Source organism: Cnephaeus nilssonii (genome assembly GCF_951640355.1).
Source record: "Cnephaeus nilssonii genome assembly, chromosome: 15".
In the NCBI taxonomy this organism is placed as follows: domain Eukaryota; kingdom Metazoa; phylum Chordata; class Mammalia; order Chiroptera; family Vespertilionidae; genus Cnephaeus; species Cnephaeus nilssonii.
Genome location: NC_137086.1, coordinates 45,225,990 through 45,251,877, shown reverse-complemented (window position 1 = coordinate 45,251,877; position 25,888 = coordinate 45,225,990). Strand labels below are relative to the sequence as shown.

Genomic DNA, 25,888 nt, shown 5'->3' with positions numbered 1-25,888 from the left:
GAATCCACTGATACAAAACCCATGGATATGGAGGGCCAACTGTATTTAACATTTTAATGGGATAGTTATATACATAATCTACTTTAGTATTTTAAGCAGCTATCTATGTTAGATATCTATGAGATGATCTGTCTCATTTTTTACTGGCTACATTATTTTTTTGCTGTGTGATTGGACCATGATTTATTTGTTAATCACTTATTAATGAACAATTTGTTTTATTACATTTTGCTATTAATCAATGCTGTATGAACAGACTTTTATGTAAGGTTGGGTTCATGGGCTTATGGCCAGCACAGCCTCACAGGGCCCTGCACTCATAAAAGCCCTATGCTTAGGATTTAATGCTCTCAGTTTGCTGTCATGGCATCCTTAATAATTTTTATCTTTGATTCATGATTTGTAAGTGAAGTTTGATAGAACAATGAAGCAGGTGCCATAGGATTAGAGTTTTGGCTCACACGCACCCTGTCTCTACGTCCCTCCCACCTCTGCAGAATGGTTCTCAGTCACCAGCTTCCCTGGTATCTGATATCCACTACCTGTCCACCCCCACTACCTGTCCACCCCCACGCAGCAACCACTGGCATCCAGGTCCCTGTCAATAAATCCTATATAAACCACCCATAATCCTACACTTCCAAAAGAAAACAAATCTTCAAACCGAGTCTTAAAGGGCAGTAGGAAGTAGCCAAGCAGAAGAAGAGGAAAGGGGCACTCAAACAGGGGACCCAGGGACATGAGAAAGCAAGATGAGTCAGACTTGCAGAGACGTGCCCATGGTTCCCTATGACGAACTTCATCGGGCAGAGGTGGAAATGAGGCTATAAAGGTAGGCAAGGATTAGATCAAGAAGGGCCATATATGCCCTAAGTCCATCTAAGACAATGGAAATTTATTAAAACATTTTAGTCAGGAAGTCAAGTAGAGATTCCCAAATTATGGAGTTTAAGAGGTTCTTAACTAGTTTTAATTAAGCTAACAGTCAAGTTATAGTTTACCCTCTAGCAGTCCTTTCTAGTTGTATTGGCCTTCTCCAAGGTTATGCACGCAGGAAGGTGCCCCCTGTTCTGATACCTTTGATCTCTTCCTGGTCCAAATGGATAATCTTACTCTGCCCTTTACCCCCTAATTAGTCAGGGGGTTGGTAACTAGATTCCTGTCAGATTCTGACACATGTGGATCCTTCCAGCATCATGAGACCACTGACATTATTCTGATCAGGGCGGGAGGGTGGGTAACCAGCCTTAGCTGTGTGGTGATTAGCTCTCCCCTACTGCACACACTCTGCTTTCCTCAAGTCAGTCTCCTCACTGACTGCCCTTCTTTCTCTCTCCATCCCTCCATTCACAGTAGCCTTTTCCTCTGAATTCCCTCTTCTTTCCTCTAAATTCCTTCCCCTATCTTCTTCTAGCCAAATCCTCCCCATCATTTAAGGCCTACTTCACGCTTGTGACTACCGTATTGATTTTCCTTTCCTTAGGACAACCACATCACTTGTGGTCTGCACCATACAATTTAGCACTTTATGCAGTATATACCATATAGAATTGTTTACCACTGTATTATAGTATGATAATTTTGCCTTCTCTCCTAAAATTGTAAAATACTTAATATCTTTTCTCTCTGCATTAATTGGAAATTTGTCTTACTCATTTTTGTGTAGCATATACGAGATTATCAGTAGATAACTGTTGAATGAATTGATGACAATGATACCTGTGGAGACTGTTCTCGGTCTGCCCAGCATCCCCTTCATCCCCTATCTCTACTCACACTTCCACCTTTCTGATCACAGAGGGAGCCATGACCCAAGTGAGGCAATCATAGTTCCCCTCCTCCATTCATAGTCCTTCCCAGTGGGTTCTCAAACTGAATTTGTGAGTAAGAAACTCCTTTTCTTTCTCTTTGGCCATGAACAGATTAGGCATGGACTATGCCCTTTTCTCCCTTCAGTGACTATACCCAGAAAGAACTTACTGTATCTCTATCAGAGCTCGGAGTACTCTGAGGCTGCCTGATGCCTTTATTTAGAATTGATAGTGGCTAGAGATGTATGGAAGAGCTTTTAAATGCAGGAAAGCAGCTTTCTACTTTGTGTCACTGCTGATGATTCTTCCAGTAACTTCCTATTTGCTTATAAATAATACAGCATCCCACAAATTGCTTGTAATTCCTCTTTGTGGGGTAAGTGTACAAATGATTTATGGCTTGAAATCTTCCTGCTTTGCCTGTACTTGCCTTATAATTAATTCCTTTATTCTGTTATGTTTTGTTTCGTCTTGGTGTCCTTATCAAGAGGCTAGCAACATTAGCTTCTCTCATTCTCAGAAGGACGCATGGTCTGGAATTAGGTTGCCTAAATCTAAATCTCAGTTCTATCACGTTCTAGCTAATGTGACTTTGCACAAGGTACTCAGCCTATCTAAGCCTTAGTTATTAATTCCTACCCCATGCAGTTGTTGTGGGGATTAAATGAGATCACACATGTATGTTAATTACTTAGTACATCATAAGTTCTCAGTAAAAGTTAGCTATTGTTATTAACATTTTCAAAGTTTTTTGTATATAGATAGTATAATATTTCTGAGATTTTTAATTTTTATTTTTAAATATATTTTTATTGATTTTGAGAGGAAAGGAGAGGGAGAGAGATAGATAGAAACATTAATAATGAGAGAGAATCATTGATCAGCTGCCTCCTTTACACCCCCTACTGGGGATCGAGCCCACAACCCAGCATGTGCCCTGACTGGGAATGGAACCATGACCTCCTGGTTCATAGGCTGATGCTCAACCACTGAGAAACACCAGCCAGCCTCTGAGATTTTTTTAATAGCTAGGTCCCAAGTGGACTATGAGTTACCTGAGGATATGACTATGTCTTAAATATCTTTGTATCACCAGCATATATCATTCTACCTGGCACATAATATACTCTCAATAAATGTTTGTTGAATAAATAAATGAATGGCTAAAAAAATCAAATGATTTGGGAAAGGCCATAGTCATTCTCTTTGACATCAACTCAAATAGTTAGGGACATATCGCAATCACCCATAGCTTCCCTTTGTAGCCCATGAACATCATGAATTGATTCAAACACTTCCTGAATCTATTACATATAATTTTTAAACTCAGATAACCATGATCATCAATTAAATAAAAATGGTCTATGCTCCACTTTTAAAAGAAAGAAAACATGTTACAAGGAAATGTTGATATTGCAGATAAATTTAAAAAGAGACTATATCCTTTGATTGGTCTAAATTCCCTCTTCTTGAGTACAGCTCTCTACAGTGAGAACTAATCATTACAGAGATGACTTACAGACTCTAAAAGACCCAGAATCATAAAAGAAAAAGTGAACTTTGAACTTAAGAAAGTAGACTCACATTTTAGAAAGTTCTTTAATAGGGTCTGAAATGAAAAGGTTAACTTTAAATCACATTTATATCTGTTAGGGTTTTCTATAAATTTTCAGCCTATGTAGTCTCTATTGCATGTTTTCTTCTAACTATGGTAAATAGTACTTTCTTTCATCTCCTCCTACTTGATCTAACTTGTTCTCTTTTTCTTTACTTTAAAATTAGCTGGAAGATTCTGCCTAGCGCTCTTTGTATTAGTAGCTTTTGTCTGGTTAGTTTATTTTTTTTAATATATTTTATTGATTTTAGAGAGGAAAGAAGAGGGAGAGAGAGATAGAAACATCAATGATGAGAGAGAATCATTGATTGGCTGCCTCCTGCACGCCCCCTACTGGGGAGCGAGCCTGCAACCCAGGCATGTGCCCTTGGCTGGAATTGAACCTGGGACCCTTCAATACGCAGGCCGACGCTCTATCCATTGAGCCAAACCAGCTAGGGCTTGTCTGGTTAGTTTAATTTGTTATGATAAGTTATACAGATTTAAACGTTATAAAAATGTAATATAGCCCTAACCGGTTTGGCTCAGTGGATAGAGCGTTGGTCTGCGGACTCAAGGGTCCCAGGTTTGATTCCGGTCAAGGGCATGTACCTTGGTTGCGGGCACATACCCAGTAGGGAGTGTGCAGAAGGTAGCTGATCGATGTTTCTCTCTCATCGATGTTTCTAACTCTCTATCCTTCTCCCTTCCTCTCTGTAAAAAATCAATAAAATATATTTTTTTAAAATATCCTCTCTAATAAAATGGCAATATGCAAATTAACCATCACTCCGCTACATAAGCCACGCCCACCAGCCAATCAGGGTGAGTATGCAAATTAACCCCATCCAAGATGGCTACAGCCACAGAGAGCAAGGTTTCCCAGGTAACAGAGCAAGCCAAGCTTTCCATAGCCGTTGCAGGCCTAAGCCTCCACTCAAGCTACAAAGTTTCAATTATAGAAGGTAAACAAATTCAAACAAATGGCGGCAGAATGGAGCTTGAGAGAGCAGGCCAGGGTTGCCAGCGGCAACAGGGGAAGCAAAGCTTTCCGCACACCCTGGCCGGGCCCACCCGCTTAAGGCAACAAAGTTTCAATTGTAGAAGGTGAATTAACTGCCACAGAAATGGCTGCCGCCCCGGAGGGAGCAGCAGGCTTGGCTCCGCTCCAGGCTACAAAGTTTCAATTGTAGAAGGAAAATAAATTCCAGATACCAGGGCCTCCACTTAGGTTGCCAGGGGGCATGGCTGGCCTGCAAACCACCACAGGCCCCTCGCTCAGGCCGCCCCACGCCCCAAGGGAACCCCACCCTGATCCGGGACACCCTTCAGGGCAAACCACCTGGCCCCCACCCCTGTACCAGGCCTCTATCCTATCTAATAAAAGAGTAATATACAGATTGATCATCACTGCAACACACAATATAGCTGCCCCCATGTGGTCAAAGATCCTGCCCCCATGTGGACACAAGATGGCCACTACAAGATGGCCAGCAGGAGAGGGCAGTTGGGAGACACCAGGCCTGCAAGGGAGGGCAGTTGAGAGGGACCAGGCTTGCAAGGGAGGGCAGTTGGAGGTGATCAACCCTGCAGGAGAGGGCAGTTAGGGGTGACCAGGCTGGCAGAGGAGGGAAGTTGGGGGCAAACAGGCTGGCAGGGGAGCAGTTAAGCATCAACCAGGCTGGCAGCGGAGTGGTTAGGGGATGATCAGGCTGGCAGGCAGAAGCGGTTAGGGCAATCAGGAAGGCAGGCAGGCAAGCAGTTGGGAGCCAGCAGTCCTGGATTGTGAGAGGGATATCCGACTGCCCGTTTAGGCCCGATCCTGGTGGGATCGGGCCTAAACGGGCAGTCGGACATCCCTCCAGGAGTCCCAGATTGGAGAGGGTACAGGCTGGGCTGAGGGACAACCCCCCACCATGCACGAATTTCGTGCACTGGGCTTCTAGTATATATATATAATATAGATAGTTTGAAATGACCCAAAATTCTACCATTCAGAGATAAGCACCATCAGCAGTATAGAACATGTTCTACTGAGTTACTTTCCCTACACATGTATGGATCTGGGCATACATGTAACATTATTATTGTTATTGATATTATCTATTTTTACACAAATGGGACTATACAGTACTCACTGCTCTGCATTTTTTTATGTTTTTCATTTAACTGCTTACCCATATTTTATCCATATTGGCACATAGAGATCTAACCCATTCCTTTTAATAGCTGTGAGGTATTCCAATGTGTAAATTCATCACCATTTAAATAACCATCCAGTGGGATTTTTACATTTTACTGAAGAACAGTGTGACCTTGAACAACTTCTTCAGTAAAATGTAAGCTCTTTATTCTACAATTTTCTCAATTATAAAGTAGGGCTAATAATAATAGCTACTTTACATGGGTTTCATGAGGATTAAATACAACTTGCATGTAAAGCACTTAGGACAGTGCCTAACACATGTAAGCAGTAAGTAAATGTTATTGGTTGATATCAATAGGGGTAGTACTTTTTTACATGTCTTTTTTTTTTTTAATCCTCACCTGAGGATATTTTTTTTCCATTGATCTTTAGAGAGAGAGTGCAAGGGAGGGAAGAGGGGGAGAGAAAGAAACATTGATGTGAAAGAGACACATTGACTGGTTGCCTCCCACATGCGCCCTGACTGGGACCGGGAATGGAACCTACAACTGAGGTATGTGCCCTTGACAGAGAATTGAACCTTAACCCTTCGGTCTATGGGCCGACACTCTAAGCACTGAGCCAAACTGGCCAGCGCTACATGTCTTTTAACTGAGAAAATATTAGGCTCTAATTTTTTTTATTGAAAAGAAGATATGACCATAAAATAATTTTTTAATTTAAAATCATTCATAGTCTCACTTTCCCATTACACTAATTTATTTTTGCACATTGTTTCTCAGGTGTCCACAATCATGTTTAGGTTACATAACTATAATTCATGTATGTAATTTTTGTTTTCATGTAACATAATATACAATTTTTCCATAATTTTGTTATTTATTTATTTCATTTCTTTTTTGCTCTTAAAAGAGGACTAGAAAGTGTTGATCTAAGAAATACAAATATGGCCCCAGATGGGTTGGCTCAGTGGATAGAGCATTGGCCTGCAGACTGAAGGGTCCTGGGTTCGATTCTGATCAAAGGCACATGCCCTGTTTGTGGGCTCAATCCCCAGTGGGGGGCTTGCAGGAGGCAGTCGATCAGTGATTCTCTCTCTCTCTCATCATTGATGTTTCTGTCTCTCCCTCCCTCTCCCTTCCTCTCCAAAATCAATAAAAATATAGTTTAAAAAAGAAATACAAATATGAAGAAGTATACCTCTCATGGGGGAAGCTGGATACCTTCTCTATCTTTCTGTGCCGTCTTTACATCTAAGCCAACTCTACACCTTAGAGCAAATCTCTAATTAGGATCTAGAAGAGCCTGACAATTCCAGCCGCCAAAGTTAACCGCATAGACGAGCCATCAATCAAGGGAATAACTAGTATTGACAACAGCAGAGTGATGGAAATTCTTATACAGTGATAGAAATAATGTAAATTGGTACGCAACTTGTCATTTTGTTGAAGTAACATTCACAATACCCTATTCCTAGCAATTTGCCAGAAAAAAACTTTTACCATATGCACCTGGAGACAAGAATGTGAATATTGACATTATTCAAAAAGCCAAAAATTAGAAACCACGCAAATGTTCATTGAATGAAGCATGAATAAATATAATTAGGTATAGTCACAAAGTGGAATGTTATACAGTTATGAAAATGAATGAACCACAGCTACATACAACAATGAGAATGAATCTTAATATTGAGAAAAAAGCAGATAACCAGATATATACAATATGGTGCCGCTTCATAAAGCTCAAGCAAAACTAAAATAATAAAGATTTTGTTTAAAATAATAAAACTACTTTCCAAAGAAAAGGAATGATAAAAAAAAATTCAGTGTGGCAGCTTCCCCTAGAGAAGATCAGGAAAAAGCATACAGATATCTTAGTATTGATGATGTTCTGCATCTTAAGTTGAATAAAGGATTCATGAGTGTTCAAGTGCTGCTATACTTCATAGCTTACATATATGTTACATGTATTCATTTGCATATAATAAAAATTTTATAATAGCTTTCTAAAGACTGCATAAGTAATAAATATGCCAAAACTTAAAAGGCCACTGTGATCAATGCACTTGAGCATCCAGAGGGCATCTGTTCAGGTTGACAAAAGTCTGAACTCGTTGGGTATGTAAGTCTTTCAAACAGTTACAAATCAACCTAATGATGCTGTCAACCAGCCTACATCTCTCAGCCTTGTACACAAGGATATCAGGTTCCTTTCTAAGTGCTCACAAACCATCTGTTTAATATTTCCTCCTAGACTTTGCCAGGGATCGATGTCAAGCTCTTTTGGAAAGGTATTTTATCCATATGTGTTCTAAGGAAACACCACATGTTAACAACCCAAACATAGAAGATAAAGATTCATTGCTTCCAAAGGATTCCAGCGGGGGCGGGGTTGGGAGCTCTTCTGTGCTTCATGCTTCAGTGCAATTGTCGAATTCCACATATTAATTTGTTTCCCCTTTTAGTGTCTTAGAAAATAGACCAGAAAATACAGCTGTTCCTTGAGTTTGCATTAAAGTCATTTCCCTATGGTGTTACAACTAAATTACAACCACTGTTGTATTTATTACCTAAATATTTTTAACACAGAGAGACATTTATTTCATTAACAGAAGCCATGGCCTCAGAAAAAGAACTCTTCCCTTTTTAAAATTGAATTAAATAATTTTTTAGAGTTTGATGGAAAATATAAAGTTATTTGAAAATTGGGATTATTAGCAATTTTCTTTGCCAATGTTATTGAGAAATAATTTACATACTATAAATTGCATACATCCGAAGTGTACAATTCAATGAGTTTTGACAGTTGAATATGCCCACAAATCATCACCACAACCAAGATATTTCTATCACTCCCAAAAGATTTCTTTTATCCTTTACATCCACTCCATTCCTCCCTTGGTTCCTGGTGCATACCACTGATCTACTATTTGTCTGCAGATTAGCTTGCATTTTATATAAATGGAATCATACAGTATATTCTTCTTTTGTGTCTGATTTTTTCCATTCGGATTTTGAGATTCATCCATGTTGTTTATATAGTAGTTCGTGTCTTTCTGTTGTATCTTTTTGTTGCTGAGTAACATTATGTGGTATGAATATGCCGCATTTTGTTTAACCATTCACCTGTTAACGGGCATTTCAGTTGTTTCCAATTTTTGCCTGTTGTGACTAAAACTGCCACAAATATTATACACAAATTTTTGTAGACATATGTTTTTATTTCTTTTAGGTCTTACTGTGTTTATGGTTCATCTTTTCCCATTTATTTGCTTTCAACCCATTTGTAACTTTCTACTTAAAGTTTATCTCATAAATGGCATATAATGGAGTTCACTTTTTATTCAGTTAATCTCTGCCTTTTATTTGGAATGTATAGTCCATTCACATTTACCGTAACTATTGATATGATTGAATTTAGCTCTTCAATTTTATTTTTATGTTTTTGTTTGTCCTCTCTGTTTTTTGTTCATCTTTTCCCTGTTTCCCTGCTTTCTTTCAGGTTATTAAATGTTTTTGGAATTCTATTTTAATTTATTGCCATTTAGCTATATTTCCTTGCATTATTTTTTAGTGGCTCTAGTGATTGTGTTATACTAGTGGCCCGGTGCACAAAATTCGTGCACGACGGGGGGGGGGGGGCCCTCAGCCAGGCCTGCACCCTTTCCAATCTGGGACTCCTCAGAGATGTCCGACTGTCCCACAGAGATCGGGCCTAAACCGGCAGTCGGACATCCCTCTTGCAATTCGGGACTGTTGGCTCCTAACTGCTCATCTGCCTGCCTGCCTGATTGCCCCTCACCACTCTGCCTGCTGGCCTGCTTGCCCCCAACTGCCCCCCTACTGGCCTGCTCGCCCCCAAATGCCCCCATGTGGCCTGCTCACCCCCAACTTCCCCCCCTGCTGGCCTGCTCACCCCCAACTGTCCCTCCCCACCAGCCTGATCACCCACAACTGCCCTCCCCTCTTGGCCCCTAACCACCTCTACCTCAGCCCCGCCACCATGGCTTTGTCCAGAAGAACATCTGGAAGGTCTCCCAGTCTAATTAGCATATTACCCTTTTATTAGTATAGATGCCTGGTGCACGGGTGGGGGCCGGCTGGTTTGCCCTGAAGGGTGTCCCGGATCAGGGTTGGGGTTCCCTTGGGGGGTGGGGCAGCCTGGGCAAGGGTCCTGTGGTGGTTTGCAGGCCCACCACATCCCCACTGGGGACAGTGCTGGCCTGGGCGAGGGGCTGGGGAAGTTTGCAGGCCAGCCACGCGCCCATGGGGTGAGGGTCCCCACTGGGGTGCCTGGCCAGCCTGGGTAAGGGGCTGATGGCTGTTTGCAGGCTGGCCACGCCCCCCAGGGGGGACCCTCACCCCATGGGGGCATGGCCAGCCTGGGTAAGGGGCTGAGGGCCGTTTGCAGGCCCCTCCCTTGGTGGCCAGCCCAGGCGACGGCTACCCAAGCCTCCCGCGCGCCCAGGACGGCTCCTTGTCTGCCACCCACAGGCCCCTCCTTCGGCGGCCAGCCCGGGCGGGCGGGAAGCTTGGCTTCCTCCCTTGCCAGGGGCAACCCAAGCCTCCCGCTCACTCTGGCTGGCTCTGTGGCCACAGCCATCTTTGTCCTGATAATTTGCATACTACTCCTGATTGGCTGGTGGGTGTCATGAAGTGATGGTCAATTTACATATTTCTCTTTTATTAGTGTAGATATCCTTAACTTTTCACAATCTACTTAAAGTCAAAATAGTCCCACTTCACATAAAATATTGAATTACAATACTTCACATAAAGTAGGGATTAAAATCTATTTTTAAACTTTTTTGCAGTCTACTTAGAATTAATATAGTACCATTTCATGTCAAATATAGAAACATTATATCTATATAGATATATATCATTTATTCCCTACACACACACACACACACACACACACACACACACTGACTTTTTGTTATAGTTGTCATGATATTGCATCTACATTATAAATTACAGGAGACAACATTATAAATTTTTTTTAAACAATTCTGTGTATTTTAAAGAAACTAAGAGAAACAATGTCTTTTATATTGACCATTTTCAATGATCTTCATTCATTCCTGAGGATCCAATTTTCTCTTGGGTATCATTTCTTTCAGTTCAAAGAACTTCAGTATTTCTTGCAGTGTGGTTTTGGTGATTACAGATTCTCTTAATTTTTATTTATATAAAGATGTATATTTCACTCTTATTCTTGAAGGATATTTTTATTGCATATAAAATTATGGATTGACAGGATCTTTTTTCTTTCAGCACATTAAAGATGTCGCTTTACTATCTTCTGGCCTTCCATAGTTTCTCATTAAAAGTCACAATTCTTAAATTACTTTCTCCTGTATATGAAGTATCATTTTTCCGACTGCTTTCAAGAATATTCTCTTTATGTTTGTCTTTCAGCAGCTTTATAATGATGTGACTAGGCCTGGATTTCTTTCTTATTTGGGGCTCATTGAACTTTTTGAATCTGTAAATTTATATCCTTAATCCAATTTGGGAACTTTCTGCCATTATTTCTTCAAGTATTTTTTGTCTTATTCCCCCTCTTCTCTCCTTCTGGGACTTGAATTACCCATATGTCAAACTAGAGCAATTACTTTGGCTGGGAGAGTAATCTTTTTAGAATCACTTTTTCTCAGGCCTGTGTATTTCTCATGGGGCAGAAGCCTGTGGCTGGTGGTGGGGCTGCCCTATGGGAGAAGCTGCACTGTATCCCCATTTGGAAAGAAACATGGCTAGCCTGTAGGTCAGGGCCTTTGTAAGACTGTGGAGGATATGCAGGACAGCCAGGAGCACCATTTTCCTGGGCCTCTACTTTAGACGTTCTATGTCAAGAGAGAAATGTAGCCATTATCTATGCATACGTGTGCCAAAGTGTTAAATGCTCCCATTTTAAAATTTACACATTTTGATTTTGTAACCCTGATTTTAGATTGACTTCTGAGAAGGACTGCTGTAGGCATTACCTTATCTTCAATGATTAGGCTTTCTTAGTTTTTCTCATAATTGTGGCCCTTCCAGAAAAGCTTAAAAAGAGCTCATGCTTATTTCTGTCTGAAATAAGACAGAAAATGTTAAGAACCATACGATTTCACTCATATATGGAATGTAAAACTGAAAGCAACAAATGAACAAACAATGCAAACAAACAAAGACTCATAGACACAGACAACTGTATAGTGTGGTGGTTACCAGGGGGAAATGGGGGAAATAGTGAAGGGTAACAGGGATCAAATATATGAAGATGGAAGGAGATTTGACTTTGGGTGGTAAACACACAATGAAATATACAGATGATATATTATACAATTGTACACTTGAAACATATGTAATTTTATTAACCAATATCACCCCAATAAATTTAATTTTAAAGATTTTTTTAAAGGAAGTTATAAAAAGCAGAGAACAAAACATCTTGCTTCTTGATGAAAATTTAAAATAAGAGAAATTTTTTTTTAAGTTTAAATGTTGAAAAATAAGATCATGGAAATCTCCCAGAAAGTACAATAAAGTAGACATCTGTAATACTGTCAACAATAAAATAAATAGATGAAAGAAAGAAAGGGGGGGAGAGAAAGAAGGAGAGAGAGACGGGAGGGGGGGGGGAGGGAAGGAGAGGGGAGGAGAGGGGAGAGGAGGGGAAGGGAGGGGAGGGGAGGGGATGGGAGGAAATTGGGAGTGAGGAGGAACCTCCGTGAAGGATGTTACTGCTTGTGGCCACAGTGGGGCAGGGTAAGTCCAAAAACTGAATGTGAATCCTGGCTGCTGTATCAGCTGCAGTGAACCAGGCCTTCCTCACTTGTCTTAATCACCCAGACACTCAGAGCTGCCTGCACCCTCACTCTGGCAACCTTTTTATTTCATACCCTCAGTAGGACCTGGTTTATCCAGTGCCCAGTGTCCTGCTCGCCAGTCAATGTGGCAGTTGCTCTTCAACATCTGAGAAGTGAGAAGTCTCCTCCCCATCCCCGGGCTCAGCACGTTTAGTTGCACCTGTGAGGGACACAGCACTGAATGTTGGTGTTCTTAGTTATGTTGGTGGTGGGGAGGAAGCAGTCACCAAGGGGAGTGATAGGAGGAAATGTCTTTAAAAGGAAAGCACATTCTTGTCCTATAAAAGCAAATCATTCTGTTGATGAGAGTAAAGGGAAAAAAATGCCATTTGTTGAACCTACTGCATGTTATTCATAGATAATCATCTCACTTCTTATGCCTCACTATCACTGAAATAGGTTGTACTATCCCCACTTTGCTCAAAGTCACAAAGCTAACAACTTTCAAGTCACAACTCAAACCCTGGTCTTTCCACTACATCCCACCATGTTTCAAAAACTCACAGGGGAAAAAAAGAAAACCCTTCAGAAGAAACCAATTAACAAGTATAGTTTGCACTGACCAAATGAAGCCCACAGATATCCAGGGGATGCTGATTAAAACTGAATAAGGAAGGATGTACTTAAGCATAGCTTCTGGGACAAAGTCAGCGCTGAGTTGACTTCTGGGGGAGGTGCAGGCCATAGATTGACAGAGTAATAAAAGCACTAAGGAAGGAAGGAAGTCATGTGGTAAGGAGACTAACTTAGCTGAAGCAGAAGAGTTACAGGAAAAATTAATGAGAGCTGAGGAGGAGGAAGCAATTGTTTAACTTATTGTTTAACTCAACAGGCATTTGCTAAGCTTCAGCTCCATGCAAACTACCTGAGTGGGATTGGAATTCGGGATCTCCCGTGGAGACGGGAGGAATCCTGTGAGCCATCATAGAAAAAGGGAAGGGCCAGGTGTTTGAGCAATAATGAGTATCACCAGTTGTATAGGTCGAGTGAGGGGAATAATGAAGATGAGAGCCGGAAGGCAGGATGTACTCTTTAGCAAAGGTGGGATCTGATGAAACCATACTTTAGAAACGTTTGCTGGTAGTAGTACGTATGGAGGAGAAGGAATGGAGCTTGATAGGACAGCGAAGTGGTTGCTGCTATGATCCAGGCACAAGGCCTGATCCACTGACAGAAAATGAAAAAGAAGCTCTCCCTCTAGGGTGTTCTGCTTTTTACACATTAGCCGTTAGCTTGGACCACGTGACTGTCTCTGAGAAGCTGCTGACTCCCTCCTGAGCCTGCAAAACTGCAGACTCAAACTTGTTGCACGGTGTCTGGGTGGAAATTACAGGAGCACATTTTCAAAGAAAGAAGTTCTGCTCTGTGGCTCTCCCAAAAAAGAACCTGTAGGTTGGGAAATTGGAAAGAACTTCAGGAATGTTGATGGGTATCTGCAGGGAAGACTGTCACCATCCTTCATAGAGATGCCATGTTTCAGGCTTGGTTCTTCAGCTTTGCAGGATCAGAAAGTTATTTTGTCAGCACCCTCTCAGAGATAGACTCACCCTATCAAACTCAAGACCAAAGTATAAACCAGAATATTTTAAAGGGAGAATCATAACCACTATCATCACCAAAGGGAGCAGAGACCTGACAAACATATCCTGCCATTGGGACACATCACTGAGCCAGCACGCCCTCTCCACGGAGCCACTCTGGGATGAATGCTGTCAGTGTGTGCCCCTGTTGCTCCATTTCTGGCCAACCCTCTCCCCTTCTAAGGGACACATTCATCCTTTGGGTAAGCCAGTGCTGTCCATAGGCTCCAGCCCAATCTTGCTCTGGTCAGTAAACCATTCTCCTTTCTTAAGATCACTGGTTGGTTTTTGTTTGTTTATTTGTTTGTTTGTTTGTTTGTTTTGTTGTTGTGGATCTCATCACTCTGTTGATTTTATGGTTTAACTACCTGAGGAAAACCCCTATTTTTATGTCCAGATTCTTGCTGGGAGTAACTTTGTGTTGTCTCCTTATACGGACCATGGGAGGAGTTTCTACTCTTGTATCCTATCCCTGGGGAGAGAAAATGAAACACTTCTTCTCTTCAAATTCCTGTTGTTTGAACTCTAAGTAATATTATCCTTTCTGTTTTCTGAGGTCCTTTGCTCAATTTCATTTCTGTAGTTCATATCGGCCTCCTTATGTTTTAATAATTATTTTGCCTCCCTGAAGAGAAGCTGTTCAGTCATTTCCATATGTCATTCAAGGTGAAGTCCAGGCTCAGAAATCTAAATTATTTCTTGTTTTGTCTGTGACAAAATAAGAGTCACATTATTTAAAAGAACCTTTCAAAAAATAAAAGAACATTTCTCTTAACTTATGATGAATATTTCTTTGACAATGACTTCATATGTATCACTGTAGTAGAGTTTAAGGAGGAATGGTCAAGAATAATGTTCCTGTGCTGGCCAGGTAGCTCAGTTGATTAGAGTGTTGTCGCAATACACTCTAACCAACTGGACACATACAGGAGACAACTGATCAGTGTTTCTCACATCAATGTTTCTTTCTCTCTCTCTAAAATCAATAAACATATCTTCAGGTGAGGATTAAAAAAAAGAATAACGTTCCTTTATAACTGCAATAAATATTCCTTTTTTAAAATATATATAATGTTGCTTTATAAACTCCAAAAGAGCACAGAGTACCATATATCTCATATATCTTTGTACACTGTATAGTATTTAATCTTCTACATTCTACATAATAAATATTACTGCTTAAATGAATGAAATAACTAATTCACTAATGAATCCTTGTAACTATCCACAGAAGATGGTGGAGTTTCTTTCACACGTGTCACAGGAGAAATGCATGTGATGCCCCTTTTCAGCCAAAGAATAAGTCATTCAATATGATGTGAAGTCATCTAGGTCTCACCACACCTCCCCTGTGTGGGTACCAACACGTTGGACTGAAGCCCTTTGTTCCCTGTGGAAAGTCTGCCACCTCTGCATACTTGTCCTCAGGAATGTCGTTCTAGAAATAAACTAGCCTTCTCCCTGGGGTCCATGAGTCATACACAGAAGTTAATTCATTGGAGCAACTGGCTTTTCTTAGGCTCTTTGTAAAAGTATTTCAGAGAGCCCCTCATAGTCAGGAAAGAAAAAAAAGGTTCTTTCCAGCTCCTGCCTCATTTCCTCTACCACCTTATATTTGGCTTTTACTGACAACCTTTACCTGCAGACCCAGATCCCAGTTCCTGAGCTAGTGTTGCCTGAAGCAGGAAGTAGACTAGCAGAGCCTCCTCACCCACCACCTGGCTCCATTCATTCATATTTGGCGTCAAATCATACTCCACTATCTTCGTCTTCTGGGCTGCTAATCACACTTGTGAGATACAGCACACCAATGACAAACTTGTATAATCTGTGTCAGAAGGTAGGGCCCGGGAGTTCATCTTTTTGTTGTTGTTGTTTTCATCCTTTTAAATTTTATTTTTTATGAAAGAAGTAATAATTGAATACATTTTCACTATGAAACAACAACATAAAGCTGAAGTTCCCCCTTGTTAACTACTTAACTTACATTGCTATATTATTTTACTGGTTTTTTCTAGAATGCATTTTAAATATAAGAAACACATGATTATAATAAAATTCAAGCAGTATAGAAATATGAATAGTAAAAAGGAATGTATTTCAGAACTGCCCCATTTCTACTCCTGTCCACTGTTAACAGTTTGATGGTAGCCTTCCAGACTTTTGTAAAATACATTTACATACACATGTATGTACTTAGGCCATTAGTTTTATTTTTATATAAATGGGCTCATACTGTACATCTGTTCTACAACTTTCTTTATTCACTTACTACCTCGTAGCTTTCCGTGTCAACACATTTAGCTTTACTTTGTTTGTTAACAGCTGCATAATACTCTATAGTTTGATTGTGCCATAATTTATTTAAATATTCCCTTATTGGTGGGCATTTGAATTGCTTCCTGTTTAAGTTTTTGATTATTGGTTATTATAACAATGCTGTGCTGAACATCTTTGCATATGTCTCTTTGTGTGCTATCCAAGAATGCCTATAGGCTAGATATCTAGAGGTAGAATTGATGGGTCAAAAAATGGTGCACTTAAAATTTTATATTTTTCAAATTTTACAATTAAAGAGTTAAACACTTTCACTACTCTTTCCCTTTATTCTGCAGAAAGCTCTTTCCTGGGAACTGACATTGACCTTCAGACTATAGACAATGATGTTGTCAGCATGGAGGTTTTCTTCAAAGCCTGGCTACATAACAGTGGAACAGACCAAGAACATATTCATCTTCTTCTTCCTTCACAGTCTTTCAGCAACATTTCCAGAGCCAGAGATAAGCCAAGTACACAATCCTAAAAAAAACATACTATATAGGCTATGATTATCCCAGTCTAAGATTAGTACTCTAGATTGGTGAGTCATCAGAATACAGAGTCCTTGAGGTTTAGGGATTAGAGGAGGATTGGATGAAGTTCTCCAGTGTAAGCAGGCAAAGCAAGAAAATTTCTAAAAAGTGACCGATTAGAAAACTGAATGTAATTAAGTCCAGATAGCAAGGGACTGCTAGTTTAGAGGCAAAGACTTAGACATCTCAATAACAGGACAGCAGCTACGCTGCATAAGAGCACAGTAAATCATGTATTTCTCAAGTTTTTCATTTTTAATGAGGTAGATATTCATATAATTTGAGGCATGCTGACACCTCAACAATATCAACAGGGCCTATGAGTAGAGGAAAAGAACCAAGACTAAACCAATATTACATAGAGGTATTCTGGCCATGGCTGGTGTGGTTCAGTTGGTTGAGCATTGTCCCGTGTACCAAAGGGTTACGGGTTCGATTCCTGGTCAGGGTGCATACCCAGATTGAGAAATCGATCCCTGGTCAGGGGTCAGGTGGTACAAGAGGCAGACGATCTCTCTCTCTCTCTCTCTCTCTCTCTCTCTCTCTCTCTGTCTCTCTCTCTCTCTCTCTCTCTCTCTCCCTCTCCCTCTCCCTTCCCCATTCCCTTCCTCTCTAAAAAAATCAAATTTTTAAAACCGTATAAATAGAGGTCTTCTAGATAGGAAGACATCATATTGGGGAACTACTAAAGCAACTATTAAGGCAGGCCCCAGAGAGGATATCTAGAGGCCCAAGACCATATTCACAAAGCACATTCGGGCAATGAAAAACAAGAGATCAGTCAGTGTTTTGAACATGCCAACATGGCCCTGGATATTGTTCAGCCTGGTAGGGATACTTCATTCCAGGTCCCAATAGATGATAGGGGTACGGCCATTTCTAGTCTCCATCCCCTTTGAAGATTGGCTCAGGACCCAGGGTGACAAGGGCCTGCAAATGGGCCCATCAGTACAGTCAGCCACAACCAGTTTGGAAAAGCTGACTCCTTAAGGCCCTACTTCAAAGGGAAAGGACCAAGGTGTGTCTTGGGGAGTTGGAGTTCAATGAAAAAAATGGGTACAGACTCCTGGCCTCAAAGGGAAAGATATACCAAGTCTATCTACCTCCAGAGCTGGAGCATGTACTTACTACTCAGCCTGCCTCGTGCTGGGTAATTCTAAACAAAGAGGCTAGTGATTCACTTTTCTTATTAAGGAGAGAAGGGGGCTCAAAGGCCAGGAACTCTTGAAACCAGCCTTTCTTCCACTGTTGCACAGCATTTGCTCATGGTACCGTTGAGAACTTCTCTATTTTGCCCTCTCTCTTTCCATGACTTTCAGCACCATGATCAGATCCCGAATGTTTGTCTTCATCTGCAACCGCTTTTCAGCAATGCACAGATCCTCATGGTGTATGGTAGAACTTAGATCCAGACTCATCAGCTCTTCTGCTGGGGAGGACTTCACTGGCATCCAGATGCTTAGATATAGTTGGGATAAGGTCTGGGGAAAGTAGACCTACTCAGCGTTAGGTATGACCCACCTAAGAGTTTATGCAACCACAATAAAGACCAGACTGTAGTTACCCATTGTTTAAAAAACTAATGCATTGCCACACACGTGGATTTCTATATATGTGGCTCATTACAAAAAAAAAAATGAAACAAAACAAAACCCTGAGCTCTCCTACTACAGAATCTTTTGAGTACTGCCCCTAAGATATTCACTTTGACTCTTCCTTATAAGGTTCTCCTCCTTTAAGGGCTCCACCCCATACCACTTTCTTCTGTAGCTACCCATGGCCCTTCACCCCACCTCAGAGGCCTCCTTGTGATGGACAGAGTGCATAATCAGTTTCAGATGAGTGTCTTTCCGCATTCCTTGGATTTGGGGTCTGCCACCTCGGCACCTAGGTTCTGTGTAGTGAGAAGCGCACCTTGGTCTAGGCCCAAGACCTACTAAAACAGCTTTGAAACACTGCTAAGACTACTGCTCCCATAGTTCTCAGCACTGGCTGCAATAAAAATCACATGAAGAACTTTTCTTAAATACCAACATCTGAGCTTCATCCCCAGAGATTCCAATTTGATTGGTGTGAAATAGGGGTCAATATCTTTTAAAAGTTCCCTGGGTGATTTTTAATTCCATCAGAGTTGAAAACCTCAGCCAGATTAACACACCTGTCCAATCCTAAAACCCAGGGACCCAACAATGAAGACAGGCACGCAGGAATGAGGGGAAGCTGGAGTCCTGGGCAAACTCCCTCCTACTGACTTCTTGGACTCTGGGACACACCAGAGGCACCTCACCCAAAATTAATGTCTAGGTCTGATGGCTGAGCCCAGGAGGTCCAGCTGGACCTGACATCTATTCTGCCACCCTATTTTTTTCTACCTTATTTCTACTTTTGTTTTTACCTCATGTTGCAGTTAGTATAGTTATTTCATAAATCACTCACATCAACTACTAGCCTTCTCACAAGGACTCCACATTTGTATATTCATAGCTTTGTTAACAGTATTCAAACCTGGTATAAATTGTATTGAAAACCTTTGTAATATCAAGGATCCAAGCTTAGTGCAACAGAACAGCGTACACTGTCAATACACCTGCTGGAGCAGAAGCTTAATGCAGATGAGCATAATACCGTGATGAATAACTCATACCTAGATGAAGCCCCCTCAGAACTGTGGTCTGGTGCCACAGTAATGCTCCAAGGCTCAGGAGGTTCCATACTTTAGTTTCTTTGGGGAATTTAACAGTAAACCTATTTCAGGAACGTATTCCTCCCCTGGTGCCAATGCCCTAGAAGAGCCCACAGAGGAACAGTGGCTGTCAGCTGACTGCCTGACTTCTGCTTTTCTGCTCTGCTTTCATCTGACCTGTAATCTTGCCAAAGTTTAGCCACAGGGAAGCAGCAGAGGCAAAGTTTCCTTGTATAGTTGCCAAAGGGTCTCTGCATACTGTAGTGTTAGCTGCCTCCTCCCCATAGGACACATGTTCCTCTCAGACTGGATCACAAGCCAGATCTCTCACTATGGGGCACAGCTCAGCCAGCCCAGATGTAAAACAAGTAAAAATCATGTCAGACCCAGAAAATGTTACCTATTGTGTAGTGCAATACTGTCGGCTCCAGACCTGCTCTGCCTTCCCAAACCAACCTCTCTTCTCTCCTGCCTTCCACTCTCCTGCCTTCTCCCAGTTCTTACTTAACTAATGGAGGTAGAATGGGTGGCAGATGTTATCACATAGCCTGAGGTAACTTGTGACAAACATCCTTCCCCAGTGCTTTTTTTTTTTTTTTTTTTTTCCTGTAGTGTGCCTGAAATGTGATCTCCAAGAGCGGCTTCTCAGCCCTTCCCTACTGCCTGGCACAGCTGATGGCTCCCTGAAAATGGATGACCCCAAAGGAGACTTCAGCACACTCTACCAGATGGCTTCCCAGTCATCGGCCTCTTATTACAAGCTCCGGGTGATCAAGTATGGATCATGGGAACCTCCCCAACCCGTGCAAATGCTGATTCTATGGGTTCCATGGCTAGAAAGTCCAGAGATAGAGGACTTCCCCAAGTTTCAGGCAGGCGGGAGTCAGGTCCAAAGCAGCAATTACAGATATGGGCATGAAAGAGCAGTCAAAGCTGCTCGGCACATGGAGACAAATGAGCAGATGGTGGAGATGTGCCTCAGTAGGACACTCTGAGGTCTGGATGAGGATTGGAAATCCAGAAAGTCTCTGAATGCAGGGCAAAACAAGATCAGCAGAAAATGTTTATTGAGTACATATTGTGTTTAGGCACCAGGACAGAGATATGACCTTCAAGGAGCAAGTGGCACGTAGGATCTTCCCCTGCCCCCCCACCCCCCGCCCCATTTCTCTAATTCAACGACTTTCAACCTTTTTCACCTCATGACACACATAAATAAATTACTAAAATTCTGCAGCACACTAAAAAATATATTCTTTTTTGCCGATCTGACAAAAAAAATAGATATAATTTTGATTCATTCACACTGGACAGCTATGTGAATGAATCAAATGGCTGTTATCATTTTTTATTTGACAATCTAAGGGAAAAGAGGTCAGTACTCCTGACTAAATAGTCAGGTATTTCATGTCTTAAAAATTCTTGCAGCACACCAGTTGAAATTCGCTGCTAAGTACTAGAATTCCTGCTTCCAGGGGAACCAAGTCCAAGGAGGAGTTAACAATGATGGTAAAGGCCACTTTTATTGCTTCCTAGTTCCTATCACAGTGCCCATGCACAGGTATCTGAGTAAGCTTGTCCATAGGTTTGTGACCATGGATGTTGCTAGGAGCCTTTTAAAATGCATGCTCTTCTTATTTTTTTAAAATATATTTTATTGATTTTTTACAGAGAGGAAGAGAGAGGGATAGAGAGTTAGAAACATCGATGAGAGAGAAACATCGATCAGCTGCCTCTTGCACACCCCCTACTGGGGATGTGCCCGCAACCAAGGTACATGCCCTTGACCGGGATCGAACCTGGGACCCTTGAGTCCGCAGGCCGACGCTCTATCCACTGAGCCAAACCGGTTTTGGCATGCATGCTCTTCTTAGATGCATCCTCTGTCACCACAAAAGAGCAGGACTGGGGAGCAGATGGTATAACCATATTGTGTTATACGATTGCTGTAGCAGAGGTATTATGGGAGTGTCTCCAGGGATGTCACTGAGAATGGAATGAGCTCAGGAGAAGAAATAGCCAACAGTGTCTGGAGCCTTCATGATGGCTGCTTCATTCATTGATTAACAGGCTTTTAGAATGTGCTATGTGCCAGATACCTTGTAGGCACTGGCCATACATAGATGAATAATTTACAGTCCCTAACCTAAAGGGTTTCACAATAGGGCCTTAGACTTACTGAATCTGAGTGGATCTGGGTCGAGGTTCTTATAATCACTGAGGAGACTTTCACTGCCATTGTCTCTTCCCAGGGCTCTAAAATCCAGTGGGATCTGCGAGTCAGTAACGTATGGACTCCCATTCATCCTTAGACCCACAAGCTGTTGGCAGCTGGACTGGGATGAGCTGGAGACAAATCAGCAGCATTTCCATGCTTTGTGTCACAGTCTGCTGGTGAGTGTTTTGTGCCCCCAGGTGAGGAAGAGGAAGAATGTTAAAAGTACCAACCATAGAAAAGCCCTTAGCTTAATCCTGCCCTGACCCCAGACCTGTCCCAGTCCTCAAGAGGACAGGGAAAAAAATGGAAATACTCTTAAATGTGGGTTAAGTGTGACTTGCCTCTGTTGATTTTATGTTGTAGAGAATAATTTCTGAATTCAGTTTTATGATATTAAATTTATAAGACCCTAATTTTTTTGCATTTAAATGGCAGCAGGGAATTTTCCATAAGTAATTATATTTTAAAACCTATTTTCTCCCTCACACTGTGCTGGACATTATGGTTCATTTAAAAGAAGAGCACCTAGTCTGTGCCAGACATTGTACTAAGCCCTAGATATTTAATGGTTAACATAATAGACATTTTCTTGGCTTCAAGAAATTTACTCTCTAATGGAAGGGACAATTGAACATATACATTGAGTGGTCAGATTATTATGATATCTGAACGCATAATAATCTGGCCACTCAGTGTATATCCTATATAATAAAGGGCTAATATGCAAATTGTCCCCTCGACCAGGAGTTCGACCAGCAGGCAGGCCGGCCAACCGCCCATGTCCCCTCCCCCTGGCCAGGCTGGCCGGACCCCACCCATGCACGAATTCATGCACCGGGCCTCTAATATATATATTGAGTGGCCAGATTATTATGCGTTCAGAGATCATAATAATCTGGCCACTCAGTGTATATTCTTAATTATGAAAAGTTTATGAAGGAGAAGAAGTATCTGCTATCAGAGAGCGTCTCTGTGAAAGTGGCACTTAAACTGAGACCTGCCAGGTAAATGGTAATGAGCCAGGTGAGGGGTGGTCGGAAGAGCACTGCAGGTGCTGGGAAAGGAATATGCAAAGAACCCAAGCCTAGAAAGAGCTGAGAGAATAATCAAGAATAAAAAGACCATTGTGACTGAAACAGAGTGAGGGAGAGAGCCACAAGGTGGGCAGGACATGTGACTAGGGGTCAAACCAGGCAAAGCTTTGTAGGCCAGATTAAGGATATGGGACTTTAAGCACAGAAAGAAAGCCTGAGGAATGAATCATCTAAGTTTTTAAACGATTACTTGGGCCTAAATTTGGAACTGGCAGAGGCAAGAATGGAAGCAAGAAAACAAGGCAGGAAGGCACTGCAGTCGCCTGAGAAAGAGATGACAGTGGTTTTGACTCCAATATTGGAAGTCAATATAAGAAAGGCAAACTAATTAAAGAAATATTTTAAAGAAAGAGTCAGAACTTGGTGAAGAATTGGATGTGGGGAGCAAGGAAAATGAAAAGATCAAATAACTGCATGGTTTCTGATTTGAACAAGTGAGTGTATGGCATTTCCTGAAATGGCAAAACTGCCACATACATGAAGCAGTAACACAACACTTACGAAGCAAAATAAAACAGCCGCCAAGATAACCCAAGGACGTGTATTACTGCTAGTGGTCACAGACTCGAGGTTTGACCCAGCAGGATGTGCGTGATCGGAACAGCGCAGCCATGCGTCTCTTTCACTATCAGAAGCAGACTTCTTTTTTTCCTGTTTCAAAGCCCACACTCCCTTTTAGGTCCACCCGCTGAGTTCCTGTTTCCGATCTGAAGAACACTCATCTCCTGTCTTTGCAGAGCAGAGACAACAGATATATTCTGACTGTTAGAGCTCAACAGCTCGGCTTACAACTTACTCCACCCAATTCCTCAGGACCTCGGAGATGCTGCATCACTCGGGAGGAATTTCTCTCAAGTGGCTTCAGTACAGTCTTACAGTACATGATAGTATTTTAAACAGACATCGACTCTTTTTTTATTTTTGAGGCTGTCATATGAAAAACTCTGAATTATTTATTCTGAAATAATTTTGTTTTGCTTTCTCTTTTATTAGTAATAAGTGATATACCGTATTTTCTGGCATATAAGACGACTTTTTAACCCAGGAAAATCTTCTATACGCCCAGTCGTCTTATACGCCGGAAAATACGGTAACTTTCAATTCTGTGTTACTGTGAATTGGAATCTGGGTGTTTCACATAGGTAATTTTTATATCCCTAACTGACTTCTGAAAAACAGGGACTATTTCCAAACAGAAAGCTCCTCTGTCTTTGACCGTGGCGGCTATCCCCTGAGGCCATCCAAAGTGTGTGTGTGTGTGTGTGTGTGTGTGTGTGTGTGTGTGTGTAATTGATTTCAGAGAGGAAGGGAGAGAGAGATAGAAACATCAATGATGAGAGAGAATCACTGATCGGCTGCCGCTGCCTCCTGCACATCCCCCGCTGGGGATCCAGCCCACAACCCGGCATGTGCCCTGACTGGGAATCAAACTGTGAGCTCCTGGTTCATAGGTTAGTGTTCAACCACTGATCCACACTGGCTGGGCCCAAAGTGCATTTTTTATAGTTTGCCTCAAACCTCATCTTTTCCAGGAATCCTTTACCAATGTACCATCCCCTACAGTAATCTCTCCTATTTTCATTTTTTTTTATCTTAAATAAGTTAAAAATACAAATAGGCATAAAGTACAAAATTTTCTAAGCTCCAAGAATTGAGAGTTGTTAGCATGTTGACATATCTGCTTTTAGCCTTTATATGTATTTCTATGTATGTAATAAAAATTTCCCCAATATTTGAAGTACCTTTGATCCCCAATGTCAGAGGTACTTTCCTACCTCTACCTAATCCCTGGCAATTACCAACCATGAGTTTGCTGTGAATCCTCCTAGTTCATTTTTCATTTCTTAGTTCTTCATTTTGTATCATGAATGTTTTTCTTTCTTTTTTTGTATGGAGTTCTTGGTGGCGGCTCTACAACAGGAACTTTTCCCTGCTAGATGGGATGAACCAGGTGGTGTTGGTCTGCGAATCCTCTCTAGCCACCAGATTTGGTGAGGAGTATGTCTTGCCTCTCTCCCAAGTATGTCTTGTCTCCTCCCTACTACAATTCAGCATCTTAACCCTTGGTAACAGATTCATAGAAAAGCTCAAGTAAATTTATAATGCTGCACCCAACAACATCTGGGCCCTGTTTCGGGGGAACTCTGTGACTAGAACTCCCAGCTTGGCTTTCAATTTTCTAACCAATCTAGTTTTACTCTTGTTTGGCTCAAAACAAAATACATTTTAATACACAGCTAGAGGGAGTATACATGTTCTGGAGAGTGGTACCCTTCCACACTTTAATGCCATTGCTGGGCCCAAGAAAACAATCAGAAAAGGAGCAAAGATATATGTACCAGCATGTTCATCTTCCTAAGTGCCTGTCACTTAACCCAGGTTCTGCATGCTTTACCTCATTTAATCTTCACGGCAACTCTGTGAGAATAAGGATTGTTGATCTTGTTTTCACAAATGGGGAAGACTGACATCTGAAGAGATCAAGTGACTTACCAAAGTTCACACAGCTACCAAAGTGGCTACCTCAGAATTTGAATCTAGTTCTGTGGGTTGCAAAGCCAATGCTTTTTACTTCTTGTTAAATTCCTACTCCTACTCAGGATGTAGCCAGATAAATAGACTACAGCACTGAGGCTAATTCTCCCTTCACTGAACACCCCCCAAGCTTCTGTGCGTCACTGGACATGAATTAAAGCAGGGGTCCTCAAACTTTTTAAACAGAGGGCCAGTTCACTGTCCCTCAGACCGTTGGAGGGCCGGACTATAGTTTAAAAAAAAACCTATGAACAAATTCCTATGCACATGCACATATCTTATTTTGAAGTAAAAAAACAAAATGGCAAAAACACCCGCATGTGGCCCGCGGGCCGTAGTTTGAGGACGCCTGAATTAAAGGGACTGGGTACTTGTCCAGCTCCTCTCCCATCTTACACTACTGTTGTTCCCTCTACTCTATGTTTGCTTCACCTCATCCAGATTAAAGATCACTCTTTTTCTGGAAAAGAGAGAAGCAAAGTAGCATTTGAATGGCTCTTCCTTCTTGCTTTTCACATG

At 41.6% G+C, this 25,888-nt stretch overlaps 1 protein-coding gene across 1 annotated transcript in view; it reads left to right on the top strand.

Moving 5' to 3' along the window:
• The window catches only part of M1AP (meiosis 1 associated protein), a 65,317-nt gene that overhangs the window by 21,079 nt on the left and 18,350 nt on the right, over positions 1-25,888 (top strand). Inside the window, exons 5-7 of the mRNA XM_079791496.1 lie at positions 16,603-16,776; positions 20,135-20,297; positions 21,775-21,916. Coding sequence (XP_079647622.1) covers positions 16,603-16,776; positions 20,135-20,297; positions 21,775-21,916 — 479 coding nt within the window. The remainder of the gene's footprint in view (positions 1-16,602; positions 16,777-20,134; positions 20,298-21,774; positions 21,917-25,888) is intronic.